The sequence below is a fragment of the Microtus pennsylvanicus genome, chromosome 4, assembly GCF_037038515.1.
Source record: "Microtus pennsylvanicus isolate mMicPen1 chromosome 4, mMicPen1.hap1, whole genome shotgun sequence".
NCBI lineage: Eukaryota > Metazoa > Chordata > Mammalia > Rodentia > Cricetidae > Microtus > Microtus pennsylvanicus.
In genome coordinates this window covers 140,191,573-140,218,878 of record NC_134582.1, presented here as the reverse complement: position 1 = coordinate 140,218,878, position 27,306 = coordinate 140,191,573, and the positions used below count along the sequence as shown (strand labels likewise).

General features: G+C 41.1%; 1 protein-coding gene across 1 annotated transcript; it reads left to right on the top strand.

Annotated features, from left to right (window-relative positions):
- Positions 1-13,615: 13,615 nt before the first annotated feature.
- LOC142848567 (uncharacterized) lies at positions 13,616-25,749 on the top strand. Its single transcript, XM_075970787.1, has 7 exons — positions 13,616-13,881; positions 15,346-15,460; positions 15,939-16,112; positions 20,319-20,425; positions 21,987-22,124; positions 23,661-23,722; positions 25,616-25,749. Exons 1-7 carry the CDS (start codon positions 13,616-13,618, stop codon positions 25,747-25,749), a joined length of 996 nt encoding a protein of 331 aa, XP_075826902.1.
- Positions 25,750-27,306: the final 1,557 nt, after the last annotated feature.

Here is a 27,306-nt window from a genome sequence, read left to right as displayed (position 1 = left end):
TCACGGAGGGCTAGGCAGCGGAGTAGCTGTCTGCGGCCTGCTCACCACAATAGGCAGGAAGCAGGAAGAGGAAATTGGATCCAGGGGCAGGGATAACCTCAAAGACCTGCCCTCTTGATTGAATCCCACCCACCAGGCTCCACCTTCTAAATGCTACACCGCAGTCAAGGTAATGATAAAATCTAGGGGCAAAGCCTCAGAACATAAGAATGCGGTGATTATTTCAGATTCGAACCACAGCGTCCTACAACTCACCTCCGCGGGCTCATGGTCGTTTTATAATGCAGAATTTATTTAGCCCAACACCGAAGACAAGTTAATCCGGACAGTTTTCACATTATTTAAAAGTCCAAAATCTTTTCTGAAATTCAAGCCAAATTCTTAGCTTTAAGTCTCTGTAAACAGGAAAAGTCACAAAGGCTTTATGGCTGTTACATAATGCACCCCAAAAGACAAAGATGGGAAGACCTCGATGAAGACTGCCCCAAGTGAAGACTGAAACTCAGAAGGACAAATATTAAAGCCTAAAGCTCCGTGTGCAGATCTGGGGCACATGCGGATCTCGCCTGGCTTCGACAGATCTGGACAGCTCTGCCTCTTGCCATGCGACCTGCAGCACATGTAGTCTGTTTCCTGGCACGGTTGTATTCATTTTCTCGTGCTTCTCCCACTAATAGCTTTATTCCTGACATCTGCAGCATCCCGTTATCACACTTATTCAAGTTAGTGTTCACCTTCATTGCTTTATACCAAACGGCAGACTTTCAACCTACTTGTTTCACTTAAAAAATTCTATTAATTCTTTGTGTCTTTTATATTATGCATATCTAATCCCACTCATTTTCCCATCCCTTCATATCCACCCTTTGCCCTTGCAACCCTATCCCAAATAAAATAAAATAAAGTAAAATTTAAGAGAAAAAAGAAGGAAAAATCAGTCTTGTCATGGAAGCTGCAGTGTTTGACAGTGAGTCACACTTTTCTCTCTATATCTTTGCTAGCAAGTTTTCATTGCAGAGTCATTGGTCTGGTTCAAGGCTTCTGGGAGCTTCTGAAATTGAGAAACTTCTGTAAAGCAAAGGACACGATCAATAAGACAAAATGGTAGCCTATAGAATGGGAAAAGATCTTCAACAACCCTGCATCAGACAGAGGTCTGATATCCAAAATATACAAAGGCAAGAAATTGCTCATCAAAAGAACAAATAACCCAATAGGTATGGACCTAAACAGGAACTCTCAACAGAGAAATCTAAAATGGCTGAAAGACACTTAAGGAAATGCTCAACATCTTAGCCATCAGAGAAATGCAAATCAAAACAACTCTGAGATTCCATCTTATACCTGTAAGAATGGCCAAGATCAAAAATATTGGTGACAACTTATGCTGGAGAGGATGTGGGATAAAGAGAACACTCCTCCCTTGCTGGTGGGAGTGTAAACTGGTACAGCTGCTTTGGATTTCAGTATGATGTTTTCTCAGAAAATTAGAAAACAACCTATCTCAAGACTCAGCAATACCACTTTTGGGTATATACCCAATGGTACTACAAGGACATGTGCTCAACTATGTTCAAAGCAGCATTGTTTGTCATAGTCAGAACCTGGAAACAACCTAAATGCCCCTAGGCTGAAGAATAGATAAGGAAAATGTGGTACATTTACACAATGAAGTATTACATAGCAGAGAAAAATAATGACACCTTAAAATTTGCAGGCAAATGGATGAATCTAGAAAACATATTGAGTGAGGTAACCCAGACCCAGAAAGACAAATATCATATGTACTCACTCATAAGTGGCTTTTAGATATAAAACAAACAAACAAACAAACAAACAAAAAAGCAGCCTACAATTCACAATCCCAGAGAACCTAGACAACAAAGAAGACCCTAAGAGAAACATACATGGATCTAATCTACATGGAAAGTAGAAAAATATAAGATCTCCTGAGTAATTTGGGGCAAGGGGACCATGGGAGAGGGCTGAAGGGGAGAGGAGCAGAGAAAAATATGTAGCTTAATAAGAACAAGAAATAATATTTATTATGAAAAAGTAGTACTAGATCATTAGACAAGCACATTTCCCAGAGTAGTCTTTTTTCTTAATTCAAATAGTTGTTTGAGAATTTTGTATTATATATTTTGACCATACATGCTCCTTCCCCAACTCAATTCAGATCTACCTTCACTTCATCAAATACTCAACTGTATATTTTATTAGTCCAATTTGTGCTACACATATATTTTTGGATGTGTTACTTTCACTGGAGGATCAGCCCACCAAGGCACACAACCCTTAAAGAAATCTGATTATCCTTCTCCCATGAGCTGTCAAGGGTAGGTATTTGTAGCCGCCTCCATCTCCATGCGGAATTCTGTTGGTTTGATCCTGTAGGGTCTTGCACATGCTGTCTCAGCTGCCATGAGCTCGTATGTGCAGCTGCCCGGCTGCCCAGGGAATGTGCTTGTAGCATCCCACTGCCTTACATTCTTAACAATCTTTCCATGTCTCCTTTAATAATGATCACCGAGTCTTGGAAAGAGGAGGTGTGATACAGATACATTCACAATTATATGTATAATTTTAAAATATAAATATATGTACACTTTTTCAAAGTCTGAAAATGTCAAAGAAGAGCTAAAGAGACAGGTTGAGTTAAAGAAATCATTGACACACAGTTTGGAGGAGGAGACTAGAAGAAACAGTGAACTAGAAAAAGATATAACTAGGTAAGGTCTTCATTTTTCAAATCATTCATCCATAACGAAACTGTGATCTTTACCAAAACTTATATATAAATTCCCAATGTCTGTTTATAATAAAACAAATTTATTTTCAAGTTTATACTAGAAAATTACAACACAATTTTAAATATTTGAAATCAATATAAATTACACTTATCTGTGATGATTTTGACTTTGATAAGTGGCAATGAATGTGCCCTCTAAGTCAACTGCAATCTTCATAATTTATTTTGAATCTATATCTTAGAATATGTTATTGTCCTTTCCTTCTACATCCCAGCATGTTAATATTTAAATGCCTATTTGTGTGATTCTTTTAAAAAACAAAAATTACATAGAAGAAATGTTTTTTTCAATTTTTATAGCTACAAATATGTTATTAAGATATACACATTAAAAAGATATACTCATTTCCATACTTACAACCCATATATACATGAAATATGCATATGGTTAATTTGGTATATTTTAATAAATATACATGTATGTATATATAAATTAAGTAACATACAGCCACCTTGATCTCTTCATAGGAATTGTTCCATGACATCCTGTAGAGAACAAAACCTGTAAGTACTCAATTCTCATGTAAAGTCACTACCCCATATCTCCTTATATTTTAAGGCATCTCTAAATTGCATATGAACACTAACTGTGCTGGTTGGTTTCGTCAACTTGATACAAATCTAGACATATCTGAGAACAGGGAACCACAGCAGAGAAAATGCCTCTATAAGATTTGCCTGTAGGTATGTTTGTATAGGAGTTTATAAAGCTAGTGATGGATGTGGGAGGAGCCAGATCATTATGGGTTGTTCCACACCTGGCAGGTAGTTTTTGGGTGCATAAGAAAGCAAGTCAATCAAGACTAGAGGAGCAAGTCATAAGCAGCATTCCTCTATGACCTTTGTGCTTCCTAGTTTTATGTCAACTTGACACAAATTAAAGTCATCTGAGAGGAGGGAGCCTCAATTAAGAAAATGCCTATAAGATCAGGCTGTAAGCAAGCTGGTAAGGAATTTTCTCAGTTAGTGGTTGATGTGGGAAGGCCCATCCCATCATGGGTGAGGCCCTCCTGGGCTGGTGGTCCTGGGTTCTATAAGAAAGTAGTCTGAGAATCCAGTAAGATGCACCCCTCCATGACTTCTGCATCAGCTGCTGCCTCCAGGTTCCTGTTCTGTTTGAGTTCCTGTCCTGATTCATTCAATGATGAACAGTAATTTGGAAGTGTAAGCTGAATAAACCCTTTCCTCCCCAAGCTGCTTTGGTCATGGTGTTTTAACACAACAGAAACCCTAACTAGGACACTAACATAATTGAAAATTGTTTTATGATTATAATACTGTTTTGTATTATTTTGAAATCTTGTCAAAGGCTTATGAATGTTCAGCAAGATGCAATTTTCCCTAGCATTTTCAGTTTATATCTTTCAAAAATCCTAGATGTAGGACCCACAGATATGGAAGAGTGTATGATTCTTTCTGTCTTTATCGTCCTCTCTTCATATGCTTATAGATAGGTCAAATGAGAGCTAACATGAAAAACTTTCTGATTTAACATGAATGAAAGATCTGTCATTATTCTAGCACCTGAGAAATGTTTTCTCATGACTTTCAATCTCCAAACATGGCTGCTTTTTTTATTTGCTAAGAATTTTGTTTTTCTTTTCCTAAAGTGTAATTAATAATATTTTTCTCTGATTTGACATTACACATATAATTTTCTGTCTCTTGTGTTTTGTGAAAACTGCACTAAGGAATCAAGATTTCTTCTTTAAAAGCTGTATTAGCTACCTACATTTTGCCATGATAAAATATTATGACCAAAAACATCTTAAGGATTGATTTTAGCTTATGGTTCCAGACGGATAGATTGGATAATGTTTGGAAAGGGATACCTTGGCTTCAGGAGCAGGAAGCTGGCTTACCACAGTTTCATCCATACATGGGAAGTAGGTAGAGAAAGGAAGTTGGAGGTAGTCTATAAACCCCTAAAGCCCACCCACCTCAGTCACTCACTTCCTTCAGCAAAGCCTCCACCTCCTGAAGGTTCTATGACCTTCTCCAGCAACACCACAAACTCGAGCCTAGGTGTTCAAATCTATGAGCCTATGGGAACACTTCTCATTCAGACTTCCATAGAATTCTCCAAATCCCATATTTCTACATTTGATTGCCTATTTCCTAAAGCACTGCCGGATCTACTTTCTTTGTCGACTTATTCTTCAAAGACTTTTCTTGCATTTTTTTCCTAATTTCTTATTTGATTTCTTTCCCCTTCCTTCCTTCTTTCCTTCCTTCCTTCCTTCCTTCCTTCCTTCCTTCCTTCCTTCCTTCCTTCCTTCCTTCCTTCCTTCCCTTCCCTTCCCTTCCCTTCCCTTCCCCTTCCTTCTTTCTTTCTTTCTTTCTTTCTTTCTTTCTTTCTTTCTTTCTTTCTTTCTTTCTTTCTTTACTGGAACTTAATCAAGTGGCTTACACATGTTAAACATACATGGTACTACTAAGTGAAATGCATAGTCTTTTTTATGTGTATGTGTGTTCTGGATGTACGTATTCATTTGTGTGTATGTGTGTCAGTGCTCACTCACGTATGTGTGAAGCCCAGAGGTCAATACTGAGTGTCCTCTTCTGTTGTTGCCTGCCTTAATTTTTGAGAAAGTGCCTCTCATTGAACTTGAAGCTCAACTTTTGGCTAGGCTGACTGGCCCAAATATTCTAATATTGATCACTAGGAGGATTCAGCACTGTGATGCTACTTTCTTTGTGCTGTAACAAATAAAGCCTGCCTGGAGATCAGAGTGTGGAGCTAACCACACTAGCCGTAGAGGCCAGGCAGTGGTGGCACACGCCCTTAATCCCATCACTCAGGAGGAAGAGGCAGACAAATCTCTGTGAGTTCAAGGCCACCCTAAGCTAAACAAGATTGAATCAGTCTAAAAGAGAAACAGAGCTCACATCTTTGATCCCAGCACTTGGGATCACATGCCTTTAATCCCAGCACTAGGGAGGTGTAGACAGGAGTGATATTGCTGGGTGGAGAGAGGAATATAATGTGGGAAGAGACATTCAGTCTGAGGTTTTATAGAGACAACATTCAGTCTGAGGATTTGTAGGGATAGGATCGCCCTTTTGGTCCAAGGATTTGGTAGGGGTAAAAGGTCTCTTTTGTGGATGGCTCCTTTACTTCTCTGATCTTTCAGCATTTACCCAGACATCTGACTCTGGGTTTTTATTATTAAGAACTATTAGAACTCATGCTTCATTTGGCATCCTACTTTAGGGCATGAATTCGTGGCAAAGCTGCTTGCCTGTGGCTTTGTAGCCACTGGCACAGCCCAGAGCTGCACATGGCCCTCCTGCCAGAGACACCACCCAGCCTGCTAGGTTCATCTCTGCTTTTTCCCCAAGCCTCTAAGTGAGTGTTGCAGCCTCTCTGTAACAAACTCCACAGGCCCCAAACATGGCTCCTGGGCTTTAAACATGCCAGCAGGACTTACCCACTGTAGACTAGCTGGTTTTGCCTGCTTCTTCTGCAAAATCCTATGTGTGTTTTTTCAGATAGGCAGCTCCCTCTCCTACATGGGTTGCAATATTTCCCTATATCCCTTCTCCTTGGGCTACGACTCTCAGCTCACATGCTAACAGTTGCAGCTGTCTTCAGCCAGGCTGTTCACCACCTATGTTCTCCAATCAGATGTGTTATGCAGCCTTAAGTGCTACCATCTTCATCAGCAGGCTTGGTGAGATAATTGGGAATTCTTAAATGGGGGAATTAGTTAAAAAGAGAGACAGAGTTTTTTCCACATTAAAAAATGAGAAAGACTATTACAATGGAGGAATTTAGCTCTCTGTAAAATCACACAATGGATGGTTAAAAATAGAAAAAGTGAGAGAATAATTAACTTAGATGGAATTTATATAATGTCAATTATAAACATTATTAGTTTGATCATTCTGTTTTTTAATCCCTAAAAAGACCAGAAGGTATGATGATGGAAAAGGGTCATCTTTCTATCTGTTGTTTCATTGGTTAAGTAATAAAGAAACTGCTTGGCCTCTGATAGGACAGAAAATTAGGTAGGCGGAGTAGACAGAACAGAATGCTGGGAGAAAGAAGCCGAGTCAGGAGTCGCCATGATTCTCCCACCTGTCACAGCTGCAGGTTAAGATCTTCCCTGGTAAGCCACCTCCTGGGCTACACAGATTATTAGAAATGGGTTAGATCAATATGTAAGAGCTAGCCAATAGGAGGCTGGAACTAATGGGCCAGGCAGTGTTTAAAAGAATACAGTTTCCATGTAATTATTTCTGGGCATAAGATAGCTGTGCAGGAGCAGGTGGCCGGGTGCCAGGGATGCAGCCCCACAGTTCTTATTACAACAGTATGAGTGGCAAGGTTTTAAAAAAATTTACTAAAAGACATAGAGAGATAGTCAGATCCAGACAAATGAATTTAAAGGAGAAACAATCTCAACATTATATTATAAGGTTAGAGAGGAACAGCCCAAAGTTTGCAAACAACCAACCTTAATTTATCGAGTCACCTTACAGGAACTGCCAAATGACAGGTATCCCAAAGGCTATACAAGAGCTGACTGGACTCCTGTGGAAATGTTAGATTTGAGAAGATTCAAGGAAATGATAATCTCATATGGTATGCAGTCACCTTTTGTGAGGCAGATGTTAAATTCACTGTCAACTAGTAATAGAAGTATCTCACAAGACTGGAGAGATTTGGTAATAGCAGTATTAGAGTCTGGTCCTCTATTATAGTGGAGGACTTGATAGATGAGGCTAGGACCACTGAACAATGAAGTAGGGCTAGAGGTATTGAAATCTCCCAAGAGCAACTTTTTGGAGAGGGTGATGTACAAAGACAGTCTGTATATGATGATCACACCCTGGCTCTATGTCATGCAGCAGTTTTGAAAGCTTGGGACAGAACTGAAGAAGTCAAACAGAGAACTGAGTCATTTACTAAAGTCATACAGATCCCAAAAGAAGGAACTTTGGCAGTAAAAAGAATGATACCAAATTTAGAAGCTAGACATATAATAAGTAAACCTCTGTCTTTTTGAAAATGCTAATTCACAATGTAAAAGGGTAATTAGTCATTTAAAGGTAAGGTCAGCACCCACAGAGGAACTAATCAGAGATACAGTCAACATTGAATCTTATAACCATGATGATGACTGGATAGGAGAGTTGATTTCCAGAGGCTTGAAGAAAAATCAAAATGTCAGGTGTTTTAGTTGTGGTAAACAAGGTCACCTAAAAAGGGATCACATAGACATGGAGTTCATAAGAACAATGTTTTTTCTAAGAATAATACAAACAGAATGCCCCTCCCTTCTGGAGTATGCAGATGTGACAAAGGCTGACACTGGACCAATGAATGAATGTAGATCAACAAGACACAGACAAGGTAACCCTTTGTCATTGGGATACATCTTGGAGGGCCTCTTGCTGGTCCTTGTATCAAATTTGGTTCAGTCATTTCCTGTCACCATGGGAAAACTCCATCCCAGAATGTAACAGGAGGGCCTGCTTGTTGGGGTTTCTGTCCTGCCCAGTTTCTCAGCCATTTATCCCCAAAGAAATCACACAGAGAGTCTTCATTAGTTATAAACTGATTGGCCCACTAGCTCAGGCTTCTTATTAACTCTTACAATTTAGATTAGCCCGTTATTCTAGTATATACTAGCCACATGGCTCGGTACCTTTTTTCAGCAGGGCAGGTCACATCTTCCTTCTTCTGTGTCTGGACAGGACTATGGGGAATGGGCTTCTTCCTTCCCAGAATTCTTCTGTTCTCACTGACCTGCCTCTACTTCCTGTCTGGTGGTCCTGCTTTTACTTCTTGCCTGGCTACTGGCCAATCAGCGTTTATTTAACACATAATTGACGAAATATAGACAATTTTCCCATACCACCAGAACAATGAAAGAGCCTAATGGCTATTGTAAGAAACCATACTGCTCTGGAAGATAGAACAACTTTAGAAGATAAAACAAAAATTGTAGGAGAAACATAAAACAAAAATTACAAAGATTAGTTTTGAAAAAGAGAGACCTCTTAATTAGAGGAGGAGATAGTTCATCAAACAGCATGGCAATTCATTATAGACTAACCTATATGACTAACAAATACTTTTCACTTGATCAGATATAACTTACCAAAAGGGAACCTCCCCAAAGTTAAAGTTGGGGCAGGGTTTTGTTTTTGTATTTTCAGGCAAATGAAGGCATCCAGCTAAGGAATCTGAAGACTACTGAACAAATGAGACATGTGAAGAAAAAGGACAAATCATCCAGAAAAAAAGTCCCAAGAAAAAGAAAAATTGGCCTATTCTTATATCATATCACCAATAAAATAAAATTTCATAAATCTTCTCAAATGTTTGTTTTTTCTATTCTCTACAGACATATATAACGCAAATGGTCTTTTTGTGGTCCCAGTTCAATTAAAAATTAAATCTGGCTCTGGAGTTAGAGTGTGGCTCTTCTTTTCTCTAAATCCAAGCATGCTTGTTAAAGGAAAATCCAAAATCTCTGTTTCATGTCGGAAGATTCACCTGATATAGAACAGAATAAAAACCGAAATTAAGGGACTATTCTATTGCTACTAATCTCATGAACCTTTGGTTTTACTTAGACTCTTTAAGCCTTTTCTTATATGCATATATGTATATATATATATATATATATATATATATATATATATATATATAAAACAATGAGACATGTCTGCTCCAATCTACTTTAGCACCAATGGTGGCAGCACAAATCTACTCCTGTAGGCAGAGACTGCTTTTTCATTTCCTGGTTGCCTAGACCCAAATAATCACACAGAAACTATATTAATTACAACTGTTTGGCCAATATCTCAGGCATATTTCTATCTAGCTCTAATATCTTAAATTAACTCATTTTTATTATTTTGTGTATCACCATGAGGCCGTGGGCTACTGGTAAGTTCCAGCATCTGTCTTCTTTGGCAGCTACATGGAGTCTCTTTGACTCCACCTACTCTCTTTCTATATCTCTTCCAGCCTGGTTATTTTCCACCCTACCATAGACCAAAGCAGCTTCATTTATTAACCAATAAAATCAATACATATACAGAAAAGCATCCTACATCATCTCCCCTTTTTCTGTCTAATTAAAAAGGAAGGTTTTAACTTTAACATAGTACAAAACAGTTATCAAACAAGAATTATAGTTACAATATTTAGTCCATCTACATTTGGCAAATTAGGGAACATATTCTATCATCTGAACGTGAAGAGGGAGAGTTTCATGGAGTCCTGCTTTTAGGTAAAGAACGTTCGGCAACTGATAACTGCTGAGAGAGGGAGAGTTAGTCTCTCCCAGGAATGAGCCCCCAATTGATTAGCCAGTGCTAAGTGTTTAGCGCTGAAATCATATATGCACTCACAACAAAAATGGACTTAACAGTTTGTTCCTCTCTCTCCCCAGCAGCCAAGGGCCTCTCTCTTCTTCTCTTGTTGTTATTTCTAGAGGGAGTGGTCCAGGGCTTCTGACTCCTTGAAGGCCAAGTAGGCCATGAGGTCCACCACCCTGTTGCTGTAGCCTTATTCACTGTCATACCAGGAAATGAGCTTTGTAAAGTTGTCATTGAGAGCAACGTTGGTTCCAGCATCAAGGACGGAAGAATGAGCATCATTATTAAAGCTACAAGAGACAACCTGGTCTTTAGTATGGCTTAGGATGCTCTTTAGTTGGCCCTGTGATGCCTGCTTCAGTACTTTTTTGATGTCATTGTACTTAGCAGCTTTCTCTAGGTGCCATGTCAGAGCCACGGCAGAAATATTGTAAGAACATGGAAGACCATGACAGTGAGCTTCCTGTTCAGTTCTGGGATGACCTTACCCACAGCCTTGGCAGCATTAGGGGATGCAGGGATGATGTTCTGGGCAGCCCCATGGCCATTATGCCACAGCTTCCCAGAGAGGCTGTCCATAGTCTTCTGAGTGGCAGTGATGGCATAGATCATGGTTATGAGTCCCTCTATGATGCCACAGCTGAGGATGACATTAGCAAGGGCGTGCTAAGAAGTTGGTGGTGCAGAAGGTATTGCTGACAATCTTGAGTGAGTTTTCATATTTCTCCTGGTTCACAATTATCGTGAACATGGGGCAACAGCAGAAAGAGCAGCCATGGTGGCCCTTTAGGCTCCAGCCTTCAAGTGGGTCTCAGACTTATCCACAGTGGTGAAGACGCAGGCAGAGTCCATAACACACTCAGCACCGTCCCAGCTGATGTTGGTGGCAACTCGCTCCCAGAAGATAGAGATGGCTTTCCCATTCTAGGGCGAGTTCCCTGTTTTCAGCCTTGACTGTACTAGGGACCTGGCTGTGGGTAGAATCTACGTGCAGTTAAGGTCAGTGAAGGAGGCACTGATGGCAACAATGTCAGAGCTGGAGGCAGCCCTGTGACCAGTACACCCAAATCCATTCACTCCAGTCTTCACCATCATGTCTCAGGGTCAAAGCTGGCATGCACAAGAAGATGCTGTGACTGAGGAACAGGGAAAAGAAGCAGAGAGCCCATATTTCAAAAATATAAAGCTGAGCCTAAATTCCAGGGCTCAGGAATGTGCTGCTCTGGCTCATTAGAATAATTTTTGCTGTCAATATTGTGAGCAAATAAATATATCACCAATGTAAAAAAGAAACAAATTCATTAATCATTTGTAAACAATTTTCTGTTACCAGAAAATGGGAAAGAAGAAAATGATCTACAGAGATTTTAATTATCTTTGTAAAAGGTCGAAAGAAAATCTTCTATAAATAATATTTACGATGTGTTATTTTTAAGATCTGCTAAGCTGATGAGAGGACTAGGGAACTGAACAACTGAGCACAATAAATCCCGACATGAATGAATGGAGTCACCGAAGTGGACAGAACAATTCCACGTATCTGGATAGATGTGGGCAAGGCGTAGTGAGTCATATCTGGCCGTTTCATTAGAATGCATAAAAATCACGAAGGCCACAAATGGCAAATGGAGACATCCGTGTCTCTACCAGATGCAGCCCTCAGAACCAGGCGCCGGGCTGGAAAGACTCGAAACATACTTAAAACATGGAGGAACCATTACCACCAAAGCCCTGATGTTGAGACCAATTGTACGCTGTGGATTTCCACTTCTGTCATTGCAGCTGGAGCTATAAGCACATACCCTGGTCAGGAAATTTTACAGAGGGTTTTATTCTTATTTCCCTTTTTCCCCCTAATTGCAAATATTACGCGGAGGAAGCTTCTGGGGCTTTTTTCCCTGCAGAAATGCCCTGAGAGACCCGAAAGGACAGACCCAGTACCTTTCTGGCACAACACGGCATTACTAAAGCAGCCTGGACACTAGCCAAGCAGATGATTTCGTTCTCCCACGGCACAGTTCTGAAGATTTTGATACATTTAGAAAAATACCTGAAATGCAGCTTAATTGATGCCTATTTGTTCGCAGAGCCTAAGAAAGAGATGCTCGTGGAACTTTCTTCTTTACTTTTTGTAAGGGGCGCATGCAATGTGGTCCGTTTATTTTTTCAAGCTAAAGTAAACATTTACACATGCTTCCAAATTACGGTAGGGGATTATCAACTCTACTAGGGTCTTATGTAGCCTTTCAGAGTTACATTCCTGAAGAAAATTGATCCTCCCTTCCCCAGAAGACAGCAAGATGCCAATAGCTTTTCAGTCAGGGGTGACACTTCATGAGCCCCTTGTCTATCCGTGCTAGCCTTTGGGCTGGCTCAATCTGGCATAAATCTTGTGCTACAGAGGTTGTGAGCTCACACAGGAAAAGCTCTGTCATGTTCAGCAGATGTTCTTTCACTGCAGATGCCCGCTGCTTCCAGATCTTACTATTTTGGTGAAGGCTGTGATACAGAAGCCTAATTTACAGCTAAGGTTGACTACTTGTGTGTCTTTGTATCAATCCCCATCTACTGTAAAAAGAAGCTTCCCTGATGAGAATTGAGAAATAAACCGATCTATGGATATAAAGATAAAATCTTAGGGGTGGTTTATGTTATATCTACTTAGCAGAATAATAGTCTTATGTTCTCCTCTAGGACCTAGGACCTCTCCAGCCATGGTACCAGGCACGAGTTTCATCTCGTGAAGTGGGCTTCAAATCCAATCAGAAAGTAGTTGGTTACTTCCTTAACATTTGTGGTGCTACAGTTTCTTCATGGGTCCATCTTGCCTAGTCTGTTACGATTGTAGCTCCCAGGCTTCAAAGCTGTGAATCTCTCAGCAGCGTGCACAGAGCCTTATAGCACTATGAAAGCGGAAGTAGGGAGAAAGCTTTAGGTGAGCACCAGCTTGATTTCTCCGTGTCTCACAGATGTGGTGTCTTCAGCAACCAGATCTTAACACCGAGTTCTGAAGAGGAATCAAGAGCAATAGCTTGTATTTTTGGGGACGGTCTATCGGACCCCACTGACCAACGGTTTGAAAAAAGGTAGCTCATATTGGGCACAGATGGCCTTTGCTGTGTGGGACAGACACTGTCCCTCAGTATAGATTAACTTTGCTTAAATTCCTTTTGTAAGTGTATATATTTTATAAACTTCTATGGTATTACATTTCTCTAAGGCATTTTTAAAGTTTTGTTGTTGTTGTTATCCTTCCTTGTGCTACCACTGCTGTCTGAGACAACATGTGTTTAAGCTTTCCAGAGTTGCTAGGTAACGACTGTTACATCAGCTTGCTGTATCTGTGGTTTACAGCGCACACCCCAGATTTCCCTGTTGGAGATATAGTGGTGAGAGCTGGTCACTGTCAAAGTTTAACACCAAGTTCAGAAGGAAGTGAAAAACAGTGAAGGTAGGGAAGTAGTGATGTCTTTATTCTCCAGTGTAAAGAAGATCTTCATCTCTGAGAAAAAGCCCCAAACACCACTAGGTTTCTGTGATGGGCCTGGGAAGAGGCTTGAATGGGTGAATTGCCTAGCGTGTAGGTGTACATCTCCAGACAAATATGATCTCCTGTTGCATGATCCTGACAATGTATTACATGCTGCAGTGTGTTTGGGGAAAGTTAGCAGAGTACAGAGTCTCTTAAGTCAGGAAAAATGGGATGTCAACGACAGAGATAATAACGATAGGTAAGTGAGGGTTGTGAGCGAGGGGCGAGGGGCAGGAAAATGCAATGTCAACGACAGAGATGATAATAATGATGGGTAAGTGAGGGCTTGGGAATGGGGGCCGTGGGGAGATGGGGCGATGTGGCAGAAGCCCCGCTTTTCTGGCTTCACCGAAGACAATGAATTGTGTCTTCTGACCCTTGCAGTCCCCTCAGCCTGGCGACCTACACATTTGGCAGGGTCCCAGGGCCAGGCTGTCTCCAGAGCAGTCTCACAAGTCCAATGCTCTAGCTGGTTTCTCATTCCGCTTAATCACCTATATGCCACCTATTTGAAAGTGTTAAATAACACGTGGAACGGCATTTTATTTTAATGTATACATCGTAGAAAGCTGCATGAGAGGAATATTCTTCATATTATATCTACTCTATACTTAAAACTTATTCAAATCAAATTCAAATAGGGAAATGGGCTTTAGTCCAACCGGAAAGTAGCTGTCTTGTTTATATCAGCCTCACTTTGTTCACATGTTCCTTACTGAGGGACATTTGATGAAGCTTTAACAGGGGAATGTGCTGGGTGCTCCTCTTTTGCCTTTTGTCATTTATGACTGGTATAGTAATGGCTATCATCTACACATCGGGAGGGTTTTGTGTTTCTCGTGTGTGCCTCTGTTCCTTCCTTCACAGAGTTCTGAACAGCTATCCACTACCGGCTGTTTTCAGAGTAGACTTTGTCATCAGGCCTGGGTCATTCGCAAGTAACTTTTGATATCTCCTCCAGTTTTTGATAGAAGATCTTCATAATTTCCAAAGCAATAAACTCTTCTTGCTTTCCAAATTTTATTACAAATTGTGGTGGATCAGAGTCTCCTAAATTCCCCTGTGAAAAATTGTTGATTCTCATGGGTTTATCATCATTTTTTCACCCATTTATGGTTTTCTGTGAATTTTTACACCAGACACAAACTAAAGTTATCTGAAAGGAGGGAATCTCAGCTAAGAAAATGTTTCCATAATATTGAGCTGTAGGCAACCCCGCAGTAACTGATGGGGAAGAACCCAGTCCATTGGGGATGATACCATTTCGAGCTGGTGGCCCTGGGTTCTATAACAAAGCAGGCTGAGAGAGCCAGTAAGCAGCACTCCTCCATAGCCTCTGCATCAGCATCTGCCTCCAGCTTCCTGCCCTGACTTCCATCAGTGATGCAGTGTGACCTGGCCGTGTAGGCTGAAATCAACCCTTCCCTCCATGGTGCACTGCCATGGTGCTCATCCCAGCACTAGGAACTCTAACTAGGATAGCCACTATTTACAAAGTTTTGTCCTCTGGGTTCCTGGACTTAAACTGTCTGGGGGATAGCATAGGTGAAACAGCTGTTAACAAAGCAGAGAGATTACATGGAATTTGACATTTGCAGTTATGTGTGTGTTTGTGTATGATGAAATAGTGTTGTTTAATGAAAAACACTCTTCATTTCCGCAGAACTGCTCTCCATTTTGCATCCTGTTATGGACATGAGGAAATAGTAAATATTTTAGTGGAAAACAATTGTGAAATCAACGCAGCTGACAACCAGAAGACAACCCCATTGGTAAAGGTAGCTCAGATTTCTCAATTTCAGTGGCGATGGATTTAATGGAAATGCTTAGAAGGAAAATGGCTTTGCCACATTGAAATATAACTAACTGGGGCCTGGAGATGACTCGGGGTTTAAAAGCAATGGTTGCTCTTGCCAGTGTTTGATTTCCAATATCTACGTGGTAGCTCACAACTGTATATAATTCCAGTCTCAGGGCATCTGATGCTCCCTTCTGGCCTCTGAGGGCGCTGCACACAGTGGTGCACAGGCATACACACGGGCAAAATACCCATACACATGAGACAATTAAATAATACCCATACCCATATCCATGAAACAATTAAATAATACCCATACCCATACACATGAAACAATTAAATAATACCCATACCCATACACATGAGACAATTAAAAACGCAAAGCAAGTTGGTGACGACTGTGGAATACTTACACTGTTTTTAGAACTGACAATGTGTTTTGGAAATAATCCTAACAGGCAGTACAAATGTGTAAAGAAGTCATTGTATCTTTGCTCCTTGAACATGACGCTGACCCAAATATAAAGGATGCTAATGACAACTCAGCTTTGCACTACGCAGTCTACGTGGGCAAACCGCCCATCGCTGCCCTTCTCCTTTCTTATGGCGCAAACATCGAGGAAAAGACGAAGGTAAAGCTCACATAACTTCAATTTCAAAATATTTCAAAAATTCATACCTGAAAAGTGACATATAGCAAGGCAAATGGTGCATACTCAGCATTTTAGAGGCAGAGGGAAGATGTCTGTGAGTTCATGGCCAGCCTAGCCTACACTGCAAGTTCCAGGCCAGCTGGGGCTACACAGGAATCTGCGGTTCTTGTCTTTTACTCTTTACTCTTTTTACTCTTGGCCTTTTTGAGGGGGGCACCACCCAGCTTCCAAATAAATCACACACAGAGGCTTACTCTTAGTTATGAATGCCCAGTGTTAGCTTGGCTTGTTTCCAGACAACTTTTCTCAACCTCAATTATCCTGCTTACCTTTTGCCTCTGGGCTTCTGTCTTTCTCTTTTTCTGTATACCTTAACTTTCACTCTTAGTCTGTGGCTGGCTGGGTGGCTGGCCCCTAGTGTCTCCCTCTCCTTGTTCTTTTGCTCCCCTTTCTTCTTCATTTCTTCTTCTCTTTATACCCTCTGCCTGGCAGCCCGCCTGTCCTTGCTCCTGCCTCGCTATTGGCCATTCATCTCTTTATTAGACCATCAGCTTTTTCAGACAAAGAATCACAGCTTCACAGAGGTAAAGAGATGCAGCACAAACAAAAGCAACACACTTTTACATTGTTAAACAAATGTTCTAGACTATACACAAGTGTAACACACCTTAAAATAATATTCTATAACAGAGGCCCTTTCTCAGAAAAAGGGGCAAATGATAGAAGTCTATTTTCCATGTTTACTCTCTCAGTCTTGCCCTGACTGAAACATTTGAAATACCTTAGTATTCATTTGAATACTGATGTTTTGCTGAGGGGTGGAGTTTTGTGTCCAATTTCCTTCTCAGTGTGGGGTCCTATGCAGGCCCCAAGCATGCATCCACAGTGTCTGTGAGTTCATACGCGCATTGGTCCAGTGGTGCCTAGAAAACCTTGTTTCCTTGGTGCCCTCCAACTTCTCTGGCTCTCACGAGTTCAGCTTCCTCTTCCACAGTGGGCTTTGGAGAGGACAGGGTTTATGTAGCTACTGTGGGTGAGGGGGACGGACTTCAAGGAAGGGAGTATGGTGAGGTGAGAGGGAACAGAGCACTGTGGATCTACTCCTGCTAGCACGTATATGTTTATAGAGCCAGCTAGAAGGGATCTACTCCGGCTAGCACGTATATGTTTATAGGGCCAGCTAGAAGGGATCTACTCCTGCTAGCACGTATATGTTTATAGAGCCAGCTAGAAGGGATCTACTCCGGCTAGCATGTGTATGTTTATAGAGCCAGCTAGAAGGGATCTACTCCGGCTAGCACGTATATGTTTATAGAGCCAGCTAGAAGGGATCTACTCCGGCTAGCATGTGTAAGTTATAGAGCCAGCTAGAAGGGATCTACTCCGGCTAGCATGTGTATGTTATAGAGCCAGCTAGAAGGGATCTACTCCGGCTAGCATGTGTATGTTTATAGAGCCAGCTAGAAGGGATCTACTCCGGCTAGCATGTGTATGTTATAGAGCCAGCTAGAAGGGATCTACTCCGGCTAGCATGTGTATGTTATAGAGCCAGCTAGAAGGGATCTACTCCGGCTAGCATGTGTATGTTATAGAGCCAGCTAGAAGGGATCTACTCCGGCTAGCATGTGTATGTTAATAGAGCCAGCTAGAAGGGATCTACTCCGGCTAGCATGTGTATGTTATAGAGCCAGCTAGAAGGGATCTACTCCGGCTAGCATGTGTATGTTATAGAGCCAGCTAGAAGGGATCTACTCCGGCTAGCATGTGTATGTTATAGAGCCAGCTAGAAGGGATCTACTCCGGCTAGCATGTGTATGTTTATAGGGCCAGCTAGAAGGGATCTACTCCGGCTAGCATGTGTATGTTATAGAGCCAGCTAGAAGGGATCTACTCCGGCTAGCATGTGTATGTTATAGGGCCAGCTAGAAGGGATCTACTCCGGCTAGCATGTGTATGTTAATAGAGCCAGCTAGAAGGGATCTACTCCGGCTAGCACGTATATGTTTATAGAGCCAGCTAGAAGGGATCTACTCCGGCTAGCACGTATATGTTTATAGGGCCAGCTAGAAGGGATCTACTCCGGCTAGCACGTATATGTTTATAGAGCCAGCTAGAAGGGATCTACTCCTGCTAGCACGTGTATGTTTATAGAGCCAGCTAGAAGGGATCTACTCCTGCTAGCACGTATATGTTTATAGAGCCAGCTAGAAGGGATCTACTCCGGCTAGCACGTATATGTTTATAGGGCCAGCTAGAAGGGATCTACTCCGGCTAGCACGTATATGTTTATAGGGCCAGCTAGAAGGGATCTACTCCGGCTAGCATGTGTATGTTATAGAGCCAGCTAGAAGGGATCTACTCCGGCTAGCATGTGTATGTTTATAGAGCCAGCTAGAAGGGATCTACTCCGGCTAGCACGTATATGTTTATAGGGCCAGCTAGAAGGGATCTACTCCGGCTAGCATGTGTATGTTAATAGAGCCAGCTAGAAGGGATCTACTCCTGCTAGCACGTATATGTTTATAGGGCCAGCTAGAAGGGATCTACTCCGGCTAGCATGTATATGTTAATAGAGCCAGCTAGAAGGGATCTACTCCGGCTAGCATGTGTATGTTATAGAGCCAGCTAGAAGGGATCTACTCCGGCTAGCATGTGTATGTTTATAGGGCCAGCTAGAAGGGATCTACTCCGGCTAGCATGTGTATGTTTATAGAGCCAGCTAGAAGGGATCTACTCCTGCTAGCACGTGTATGTTTATAGAGCCAGCTAGAAGTGATCTACTCCGGCTAGCATGTATATGTTAATAGAGCCAGCTAGAAGGGATCTACTCCGGCTAGCACGTATATGTTTATAGAGCCAGCTAGAAGGGATCTACTCCGGCTAGCACGTATATGTTTATAGAGCCAGCTAGAAGGGATCTACTCCGGCTAGCACGTATATGTTTATAGGGCCAGCTAGAAGGGATCTACTCCGGCTAGCATGTGTATGTTAATAGAGCCAGCTAGAAGGGATCTACTCCGGCTAGCACGTATATGTTTATAGAGCCAGCTAGAAGGGATCTACTCCGGCTAGCACGTATATGTTTATAGGGCCAGCTAGAAGGGATCTACTCCGGCTAGCATGTGTATGTTTATAGAGCCAGCTAGAAGGGATCTACTCCGGCTAGCATGTGTATGTTTATAGAGCCAGCTAGAAGGGATCTACTCCTGCTAGCACGTATATGTTTATAGGGCCAGCTAGAAGGGATCTACTCCGGCTAGCACGTATATGTTTATAGAGCCAGCTAGAAGGGATCTACTCCGGCTAGCACGTATATGTTTATAGAGCCAGCTAGAAGGGATCTACTCCGGCTAACATGTGTATGTTTATAGAGCCAGCTAGAAGGGATCTACTCTGGCTAGCACGTATATGTTTATAGAGCCAGCTAGAAGGGATCTACTCCTGCTAGCACGTATATGTTTATAGGGCCAGCTAGAAGGGATCTACTCCGGCTAGCACGTATATGTTTATAGAGCCAGCTAGAAGGGATCTACTCCGGCTAGCATGTGTATGTTATAGAGCCAGCTAGAAGGGATCTACTCCAGCTAGCACGTGTATGTTTATAGAGCCAGCTAGAAGGGATCTACTCCGGCTAGCATGTGTATGTTTATAGAGCCAGCTAGAAGGGATCTACTCCGGCTAGCATGTGTATGTTAATAGAGCCAGCTAGAAGGGATCTACTCCGGCTAGCATGTGTATGTTAATAGAGCCAGCTAGAAGGGATCTACTCCGGCTAGCATGTGTATGTTAATAGAGCCAGCTAGAAGGGATCTACTCCGGCTAGCATGTGTATGTTATAGAGCCAGCTAGAAGGGATCTACTCCGGCTAGCATGTGTATGTTTATAGAGCCAGCTAGAAGGGATCTACTCCGGCTAGCACGTATATGTTTATAGGGCCAGCTAGAAGGGATCTACTCCTGCTAGCACGTGTATGTTTATAGAGCCAGCTAGAAGGGATCTACTCCGGCTAGCATGTGTATGTTTATAGAGCCAGCTAGAAGGGATCTACTCCGGCTAGCATGTGTATGTTTATAGAGCCAGCTAGAAGGGATCTACTCCGGCTAGCATGTGTATGTTTATAGAGCCAGCTAGAAGGGTTCAGCTCAGCTGAGCAGGATTCTGAATCCTAAGTTGATTTCCTAACAGGACGGCTTCACTCCTCTACTCCTGGCCCTCAGAGAGAACCAACTACTAGTGGCAGAATTCTTAATAATAAGGGGAGCAAATATACATGTGTCTGATGACCGGCAAAGGTAACTTTTGGGTTTTTAAACACTTTAGTGATATACTAGACTGGAAACAGTCACTCAAGTCAAATATTAATTTGATGTGAAGAATAAGATTAACTTTGGTGATATTCTAAGAAATACCCATATATGCCATCAGTGACAAAATGCTTATTTGAAATGAGTAATACAAACACTAATAGATGGTAGGTCCCACATTGCCTTCAAAAGTTGACTGATATTTCATTTAAAATATTATTTTCTTGCTCATATAATCTTATATCAGCTAAAGAGCTTCATATTAAGTTTTTATTTAAACTGATGGAATTTTTGCTTTATTATTGATTCCCATGAAATTCATGTTCCTGCACATATGCGGGAGTCTGATGATGACTTGCCTGTGTCAGCTCTCCTCTTCCCCTGTGTGGCTCTCAGTGATCAAACTCGGGTCATCAGATGTGGCAGTAAGTGCCTTTACCGGTACACTGAGACATCTTGCTGTCTTCTCCCCATGGTTGGAAGTTTATAGTTATTTTCTCCTCTTCTTCATATGTAATTGACTTTAAATGCTGTATTAGCATGAATAGAAGTGGAAAATCGGAGTTTTTCTTTTTTTGGATGTTTCTTTGCTTTAAATTACCTGCTAAGAACAATATTGATACTGTTATACCTAAGTGACTATAGTTATTACCACATACTGGTAGTTTATTTTGTTATTCTCCTTATTTTGTTATTTTAATAATTATCTGAAAAGGGCAGAGAAAAGGAAAATAGCTAGAAGTGGACAAACTTTATTGAAAATAACTGACAAGTGAAAAAGAGAGAGCATTTGACACAGGACTTTTAATCCCTTACTTCCCAACTCTCTGTGTAATCTCGGGAACGCTCTTTGCCACCAAGTGTATCTTGTGATACAAGGAGGAGAATAACGCATGTGAAGAGTGGTTCTAAAATTATATTTAAGCATACACAGTCCATGGCTAACACCATAATTGTGTATGGATTGAAAATAGTATGGATTCTTTATAACATTACTACCATTTATTTATTTACTGATTGATTGATTGATTGGTTGATTGATTTAGAGATGGGGTATCTTTGTGTAGCCCTGGCTGTCCTCGAATTCTGTAGACTAGGCTGGCCATGAACTCTCAGAGATCTGCCTGCCTCTACCTCTCAAGTGCTGGGATTAAAGGTGTGTGCCTCTAGTTAAAATATACCCTTGACATCTAGCTAGCTTAAATTATGCTACATGAAGACTGAGGAAGAAACGAGTAGTTGCTAATTTAAATCTTTTCATACTTTAGTTAAATGATATGAGCACGATTCCCCCAAAGGGACAGTAAAGTAGGAATTCTTCTGTATAAGATCCCAGAGAGACAAGAGGCTTCAGTTTGCTTTCTTCTTTCAGCCTCGGTGTTGATTTGTAAGGTTGAGTGCTTAAGCTTCCAAAGTATTCTCATGTTTGTTAGCAAGTGTCTATTGTGTACAAATAAGCAAAGCACTAAATTGGTAAAATATACTCAGGTATTCGTTTAATCATTTTATTAGACTACCCAATAACAGCATTGTCTCTATTTTTTTCTAGAACGACATTAATGTATGCTGTCAAATCCGACTCAAAACATATTGTTGATCTTCTGCTTAAGCGTGACATTGATGTATTTTTTAAAGACTCCTTCGGCTGGAATGCAGTGAGATATGCTATTGTGGGTAACCGTAAAGTGTAAGTGTTTACACTAAATGCTGGTTACTATGAAATGTAGGCTCAAAAATAATTACTGTGCTGTCTTTTACACTGTACTGGATTTCATTGCTTAGTTGAAGTAGTTTTCAAATGCCAGTGTGTTAGTGTACTTATCTGTGCTGTAGCTAAGGGAGAGGATAAATGAGTTATCAGTGTAGGTAAGGAGATCACATCTCATCCCATGCAATAAGTATGGTAAAGTACCTTCGAGACTTCTTTCTTCCTGTGGTCAAATATGATGTATGATCACTCTAAATTATCATATGAATTCAAACAATGTTGTAGGAAGATTCCTTTCTTCTTTGACATTAGTTTTATTCCCACGGGCTTCTTTACACACCCGATCACTGTTTTTGATGTTAGAGATTCTATGTCACCTTTATCAGGGAAGGAGTCAATTTTAATTGGTCAATAGATTAAATTTTCCATATTAATGAAAACATTTCAAGCTACCTTAACAATATTGCATTATTTGGGGGATATTCCAATATTGCTTTCCAAGGAAGTCATTAATCAGAAATCTCTAAATTGAAATTAGATTATCCATATTTAAGAGTTGTCTCATTTTGTCGTATCAGTATGTGCATGCCTGTATAAAACAGAGTTACGTTTTCTTAGTTAGTTGGAAATAAGAATTAGGATTGAGCATCATTGTGCAAAGACCTACTAGATCATACTTTGATTGACTGCCGGGAATATAGATGGGCCAATCCAAATCTTAAAATTTATTACTTTATTCATTTTGGATTGATTAGTATAAAATAGTAAATCATTGTCTCACATAATTTAAAAATGTGTTTAGAAATATAAACTACAGAGGATAGAACAGCAAATAGCTAAACTTAGGGAATCAACATTTTTCTGCTCCTTGGAATAAATCGGATACAGACCCAGACATGAAGCGGCCATTGGATTTTATCCTGGATTCTAAAATCAGTTCAGCATCAATAGCTAACTATCCGGTTTATTTCTCATTGCACTTTGTATGTTGTTAAATATCACCCTAATATTGTGAGCTGATAGCAAAGCACCTTTTAGAAGCTTTAGTTCTGAGCCTATTCTAGCTTCACTCTGTTGCCATGACCATAGCAACATGGGGGAAAAGATGTACTTGGCTTAGCCTTCCAGATTGCAACCCGTCATTGGCAGAGCCATGGCAGGCAGTCATGGAGGAGCTTGAAGCACTAACTACCGAAAAACGTTGTTTGCTGGCTCTCTCACAGGCTCGAGCTTAGTTATCTGAGATAGCCCAGGACTACTAGTAAGATCATTCTATGATGTCATATTTACATAGTTTCTACGTGAGCTGTCGTATATCCTTTTAGTAATCATTTTCCTCTACATTTATAAGCTTGATAAAAATATTCTAGAGCTTATGAATTTGAAGTATATATTGCTAAAATTGGATGATAACTCTGATATTGTATGATATATGCTTAAGTTTCCATATTTTGTAAATGTGCTTCCTACAAACATTAAAATAATTTTATGCATTACCTTATTTGCACATGGCAGTGCCCGTGCTATTTTAGACTGTCAAGATTCAATAATTAGGCATGTCCGAAGGTCCAATCAAGGTAAGATTTCTGATAATAAATTACTGTTAGCGGTCTTACCTTATATAATAAAAGTTATAGTAAGAAAACTTTGGTTTGGTAGCCTATGGTGTTTGGTAAGGTCTTTGTTGCCCTATTACAGGTTAACTATTTAAAACCTTTTATATTTGTGTCTTTTATATATATTATATATTTATATATAATCCTTTTATATATATTTTAGGAGGCTTGTGCAGTAGTAGGTTTTCTTATGATTTTTTAAAATGAAAAAGCTTAGTGCCAGGAATGGATTAGCTATTTTTGTAATTTTTGGCCAGTGAGGACCCTTAGATCCTCAAACATTATTGGCTATTGCCAGTGTTCTTGATTCTTCCTTAGAATTTGACAAGACTATAATCCTGAAGATATTACGTCTTGAGTCATAGAACTTAGAGAAACCAAGCTATTGCTGGCCTGAAAGCTTTATCTGCATTGCCTAACTTTTAGCGATAGAAGGTGCTACGCATGGTATCAAAGAAGAAAAGCAATCACCAATATTACACAATTGTGAACCCTGCAAACTACAGCAATGACTAGCCTGGCAAGACATGCTCACTGATTCAATAGTGGCACAAATGTCATAGAAGTAACCAACCACCTTTTCATTGGATTTAAATCCACTTCACAAGTTAAAACCAATATCTGGCACCCATCAGGATAAAGAACCTGTGGGCAGACAGATCATAGGCCCCAGGGGGAAAAATCTACTACATCGTTCTACTAAATGGTCACAATGTTAAACCAACTCCTAATGACTATATCCAAAGATTAGTATAAAAGTTTCTTTTTGTAGTAGACATGATTAATATAGATACCTATAATTGATCAATGAGAAGAACAAGAGAGTGCAGAATGTTCAGCTCTGAACAGGACATCTATACCAAACTCCCTCCTCCCAAGGATTAGGGGTGACAGCAAGTTTGTATAAGAGCTAGAGGCAGCGGATGATTACAAGGCAAGAGTGTTTTCTCGACACAGCAGGAAATTACCCATATGAACTCTCATTGGTGAAGATACCACCCGCAAGACCTGTGCAGATTCAAGTGAGACAGCAATCTCCAGGGACCATGCTTTTCTAGAATGTTCCCATGTCTGTCACATGATCATAGGCACAGCAGTAACACTAGGATGTGGAGAGGGGACTACGGGTGAACCATATGTCACTGTGGGGTGACATGGGGTGAATATGAAGCTGGTCCGTACACAGCTGACTTACCTTCTTATATCATTATATTATTGTCTATTATACTGAGAGCTTCTCACACACTGAGAAAGTACTCAACTGTCTTCACGTTTTGTGTGTTTGTGAAGGTGTACTTAGCCATGTGTGCATGCGCAGAGGCTGGAGGGCATCTTGTCATATGTTTTCTCATTGCTCTCAACTTTATTCATGTTTTTTGAGACAGCATCTTTCCCTAACCCAGAGATCACTCTTTTGGCTAGACTATCTGGTCTGTTAGGCACCAGGATCTGCACGTTTCTGCTGCCTCTGGCACTTATGTAACATGTACACACTGCTGTTTCATCTCTTATGTAGCTGCTGGGATTCAAATTCAGGCCTTCACACATTCACAGGAAACACTCAACCGACACACACACAATCAGCTTCCCATCCCCAAGTCTGTATTTAACCTAATTCTTTTGGAGAACAAATGTTAAATCATTGAGGCCTCACTTTTTAAAATAATATAATTCTTTATTGAGGCTTTGGGAGTTTCACATCATGCACCCCAATCCCACTCACCTTCCATCAGCCCATGTCTGCTCCTCACCCCTGTGACATCCCCTTCAATTTAATTAAAAACAAAACACACAAAAAAACCACCTCACTCCTCCAACTTTCCCACCTCTCCAACACTTCTTCCTTTGTTTTAGTGGCACTGGAAGCTGCAGTGTGTAACACAGTGCACCCTTTAGTCCAGTCAGCCCTACCCACAAATGTCCACCGCAATGAGTCACTGGTCTGGTTCAAGGCCTCCGGCACATCATTTTCACTGGACCCTCACTGAAATTCCTCTCAGACATCCTGCTGTTGTCCTGAGTCATGGAGATCCCGTGGCTAGTGCTCCACAGGACCAGTCCCTCAGGCACTCCAGCAGGTCATAGTTGGAGTAGATGTCATGATGGGCCAACCCAAGGCCCAGGATGTGGGTCTGGGTGGTAGCTGAGCTGATCAGTCTGGGCCACTGGGACCACCTTCCTCAGGCAAGGGGCAGAGCCAAGTGCTCCTAGCCCTATGCCACTCAGGAGAGCTCTTCCACGCCTGGGGTGAGGGGTGGGACCATCTCTCCGAAGTGCGTGTATGGGAGGAGGCGCAGCTCTCCCATGAGGTTTGGGGCCAGCTCTCCTGCAGCGCTGTCCAGTGAGGGACAGAGTCAACTTTCCCAGAGTCAGTGAAGGGTGGGCTGGCTCAGCACTACCCTTGGATTTCAACGCGCATGGTTCTTATGACCCTCCCTGTGGTAACATGGTCATGGACATCAGCACAGACCCCAGCTGCGCATGGTTCTTATGACCCTCCCTGTGGTAACATGGGTCATAGACATCAGCACAGACCCCAGCTGCAGCAGGACTGGGGATCCAGACATGGCCCTCAGCAGCAACTTGGGAGGTCTTACTTTCTAAGAGCTGATTCTTTTCTTTCCATAAGTAATGTCAATAGGTTTAACCATGTGTTATTTTTCTTTTTGCATGTTTTATATAAGTTAAAAGTATTTTTACTCCCACTAGGGAAAACTTTGTTATATCTCAAATGAATATATCATTATATACATTATATATACATTTATATTAAACAAAATAAACACACACACATATTGGTTTTTCGAGACAGGGCTTCTCTGTAGCTTTGGAGCCTGTCCTGGAACTAGCTCATGTAGACCAGGCTGGCCTGGAACTCACGGAGATCCGCCTGCCTCTGCCTCCCGAGTGCTGGGATTAAAGGCATGCGCCACCCCACATCAACTCCCTAGCACTTGTGTTTTAAGCTTCTCACAGTGCCCGTAGAGTTTTCCGGGATAGAGTTTTGACTGAAAATCTGGTTATGATGTAAGTTACAGTTTACTTTGAGGGCTTAGCTACTGAAAAATTTCACTTCCCCACATTCGTTTAACAAGTAGAAAATAATGATAAGCATTCTTATTGCATCGATTGCTGCTCAGTAACAATATTTGTAGTAAAATGTTTTATGTCACATTTTAAAATGATTTTAGTTTTAATATCTTTACTTTTTTCTTTAATAGTGTATGCTTCTGAAGAGTTCTCTATGTACAGGTAGGATGAATAGAGTATCTAAACAGTAAGCCAGTTAACTGCCCATGAAACGCATAAAGCACTCTTTGTAGACAGTCTCTTTCATACTGCATTTCAGCGCAGTGGTTTCCCAAAGCAGTCTTTCTAATTATGGCCGCCATCCAAAGTTTGAATAATTGGTTCATTCATAGTTTGGATAATTGGCTCCATGATTAAGAGGAGGCTGACCCATGATTTAAATGTTAGCTTTCCTCGCTCCCCATGCATTATCTTGTTCCTTTGCATAAACTGAGAGGGTCCTATGTACTACTGTG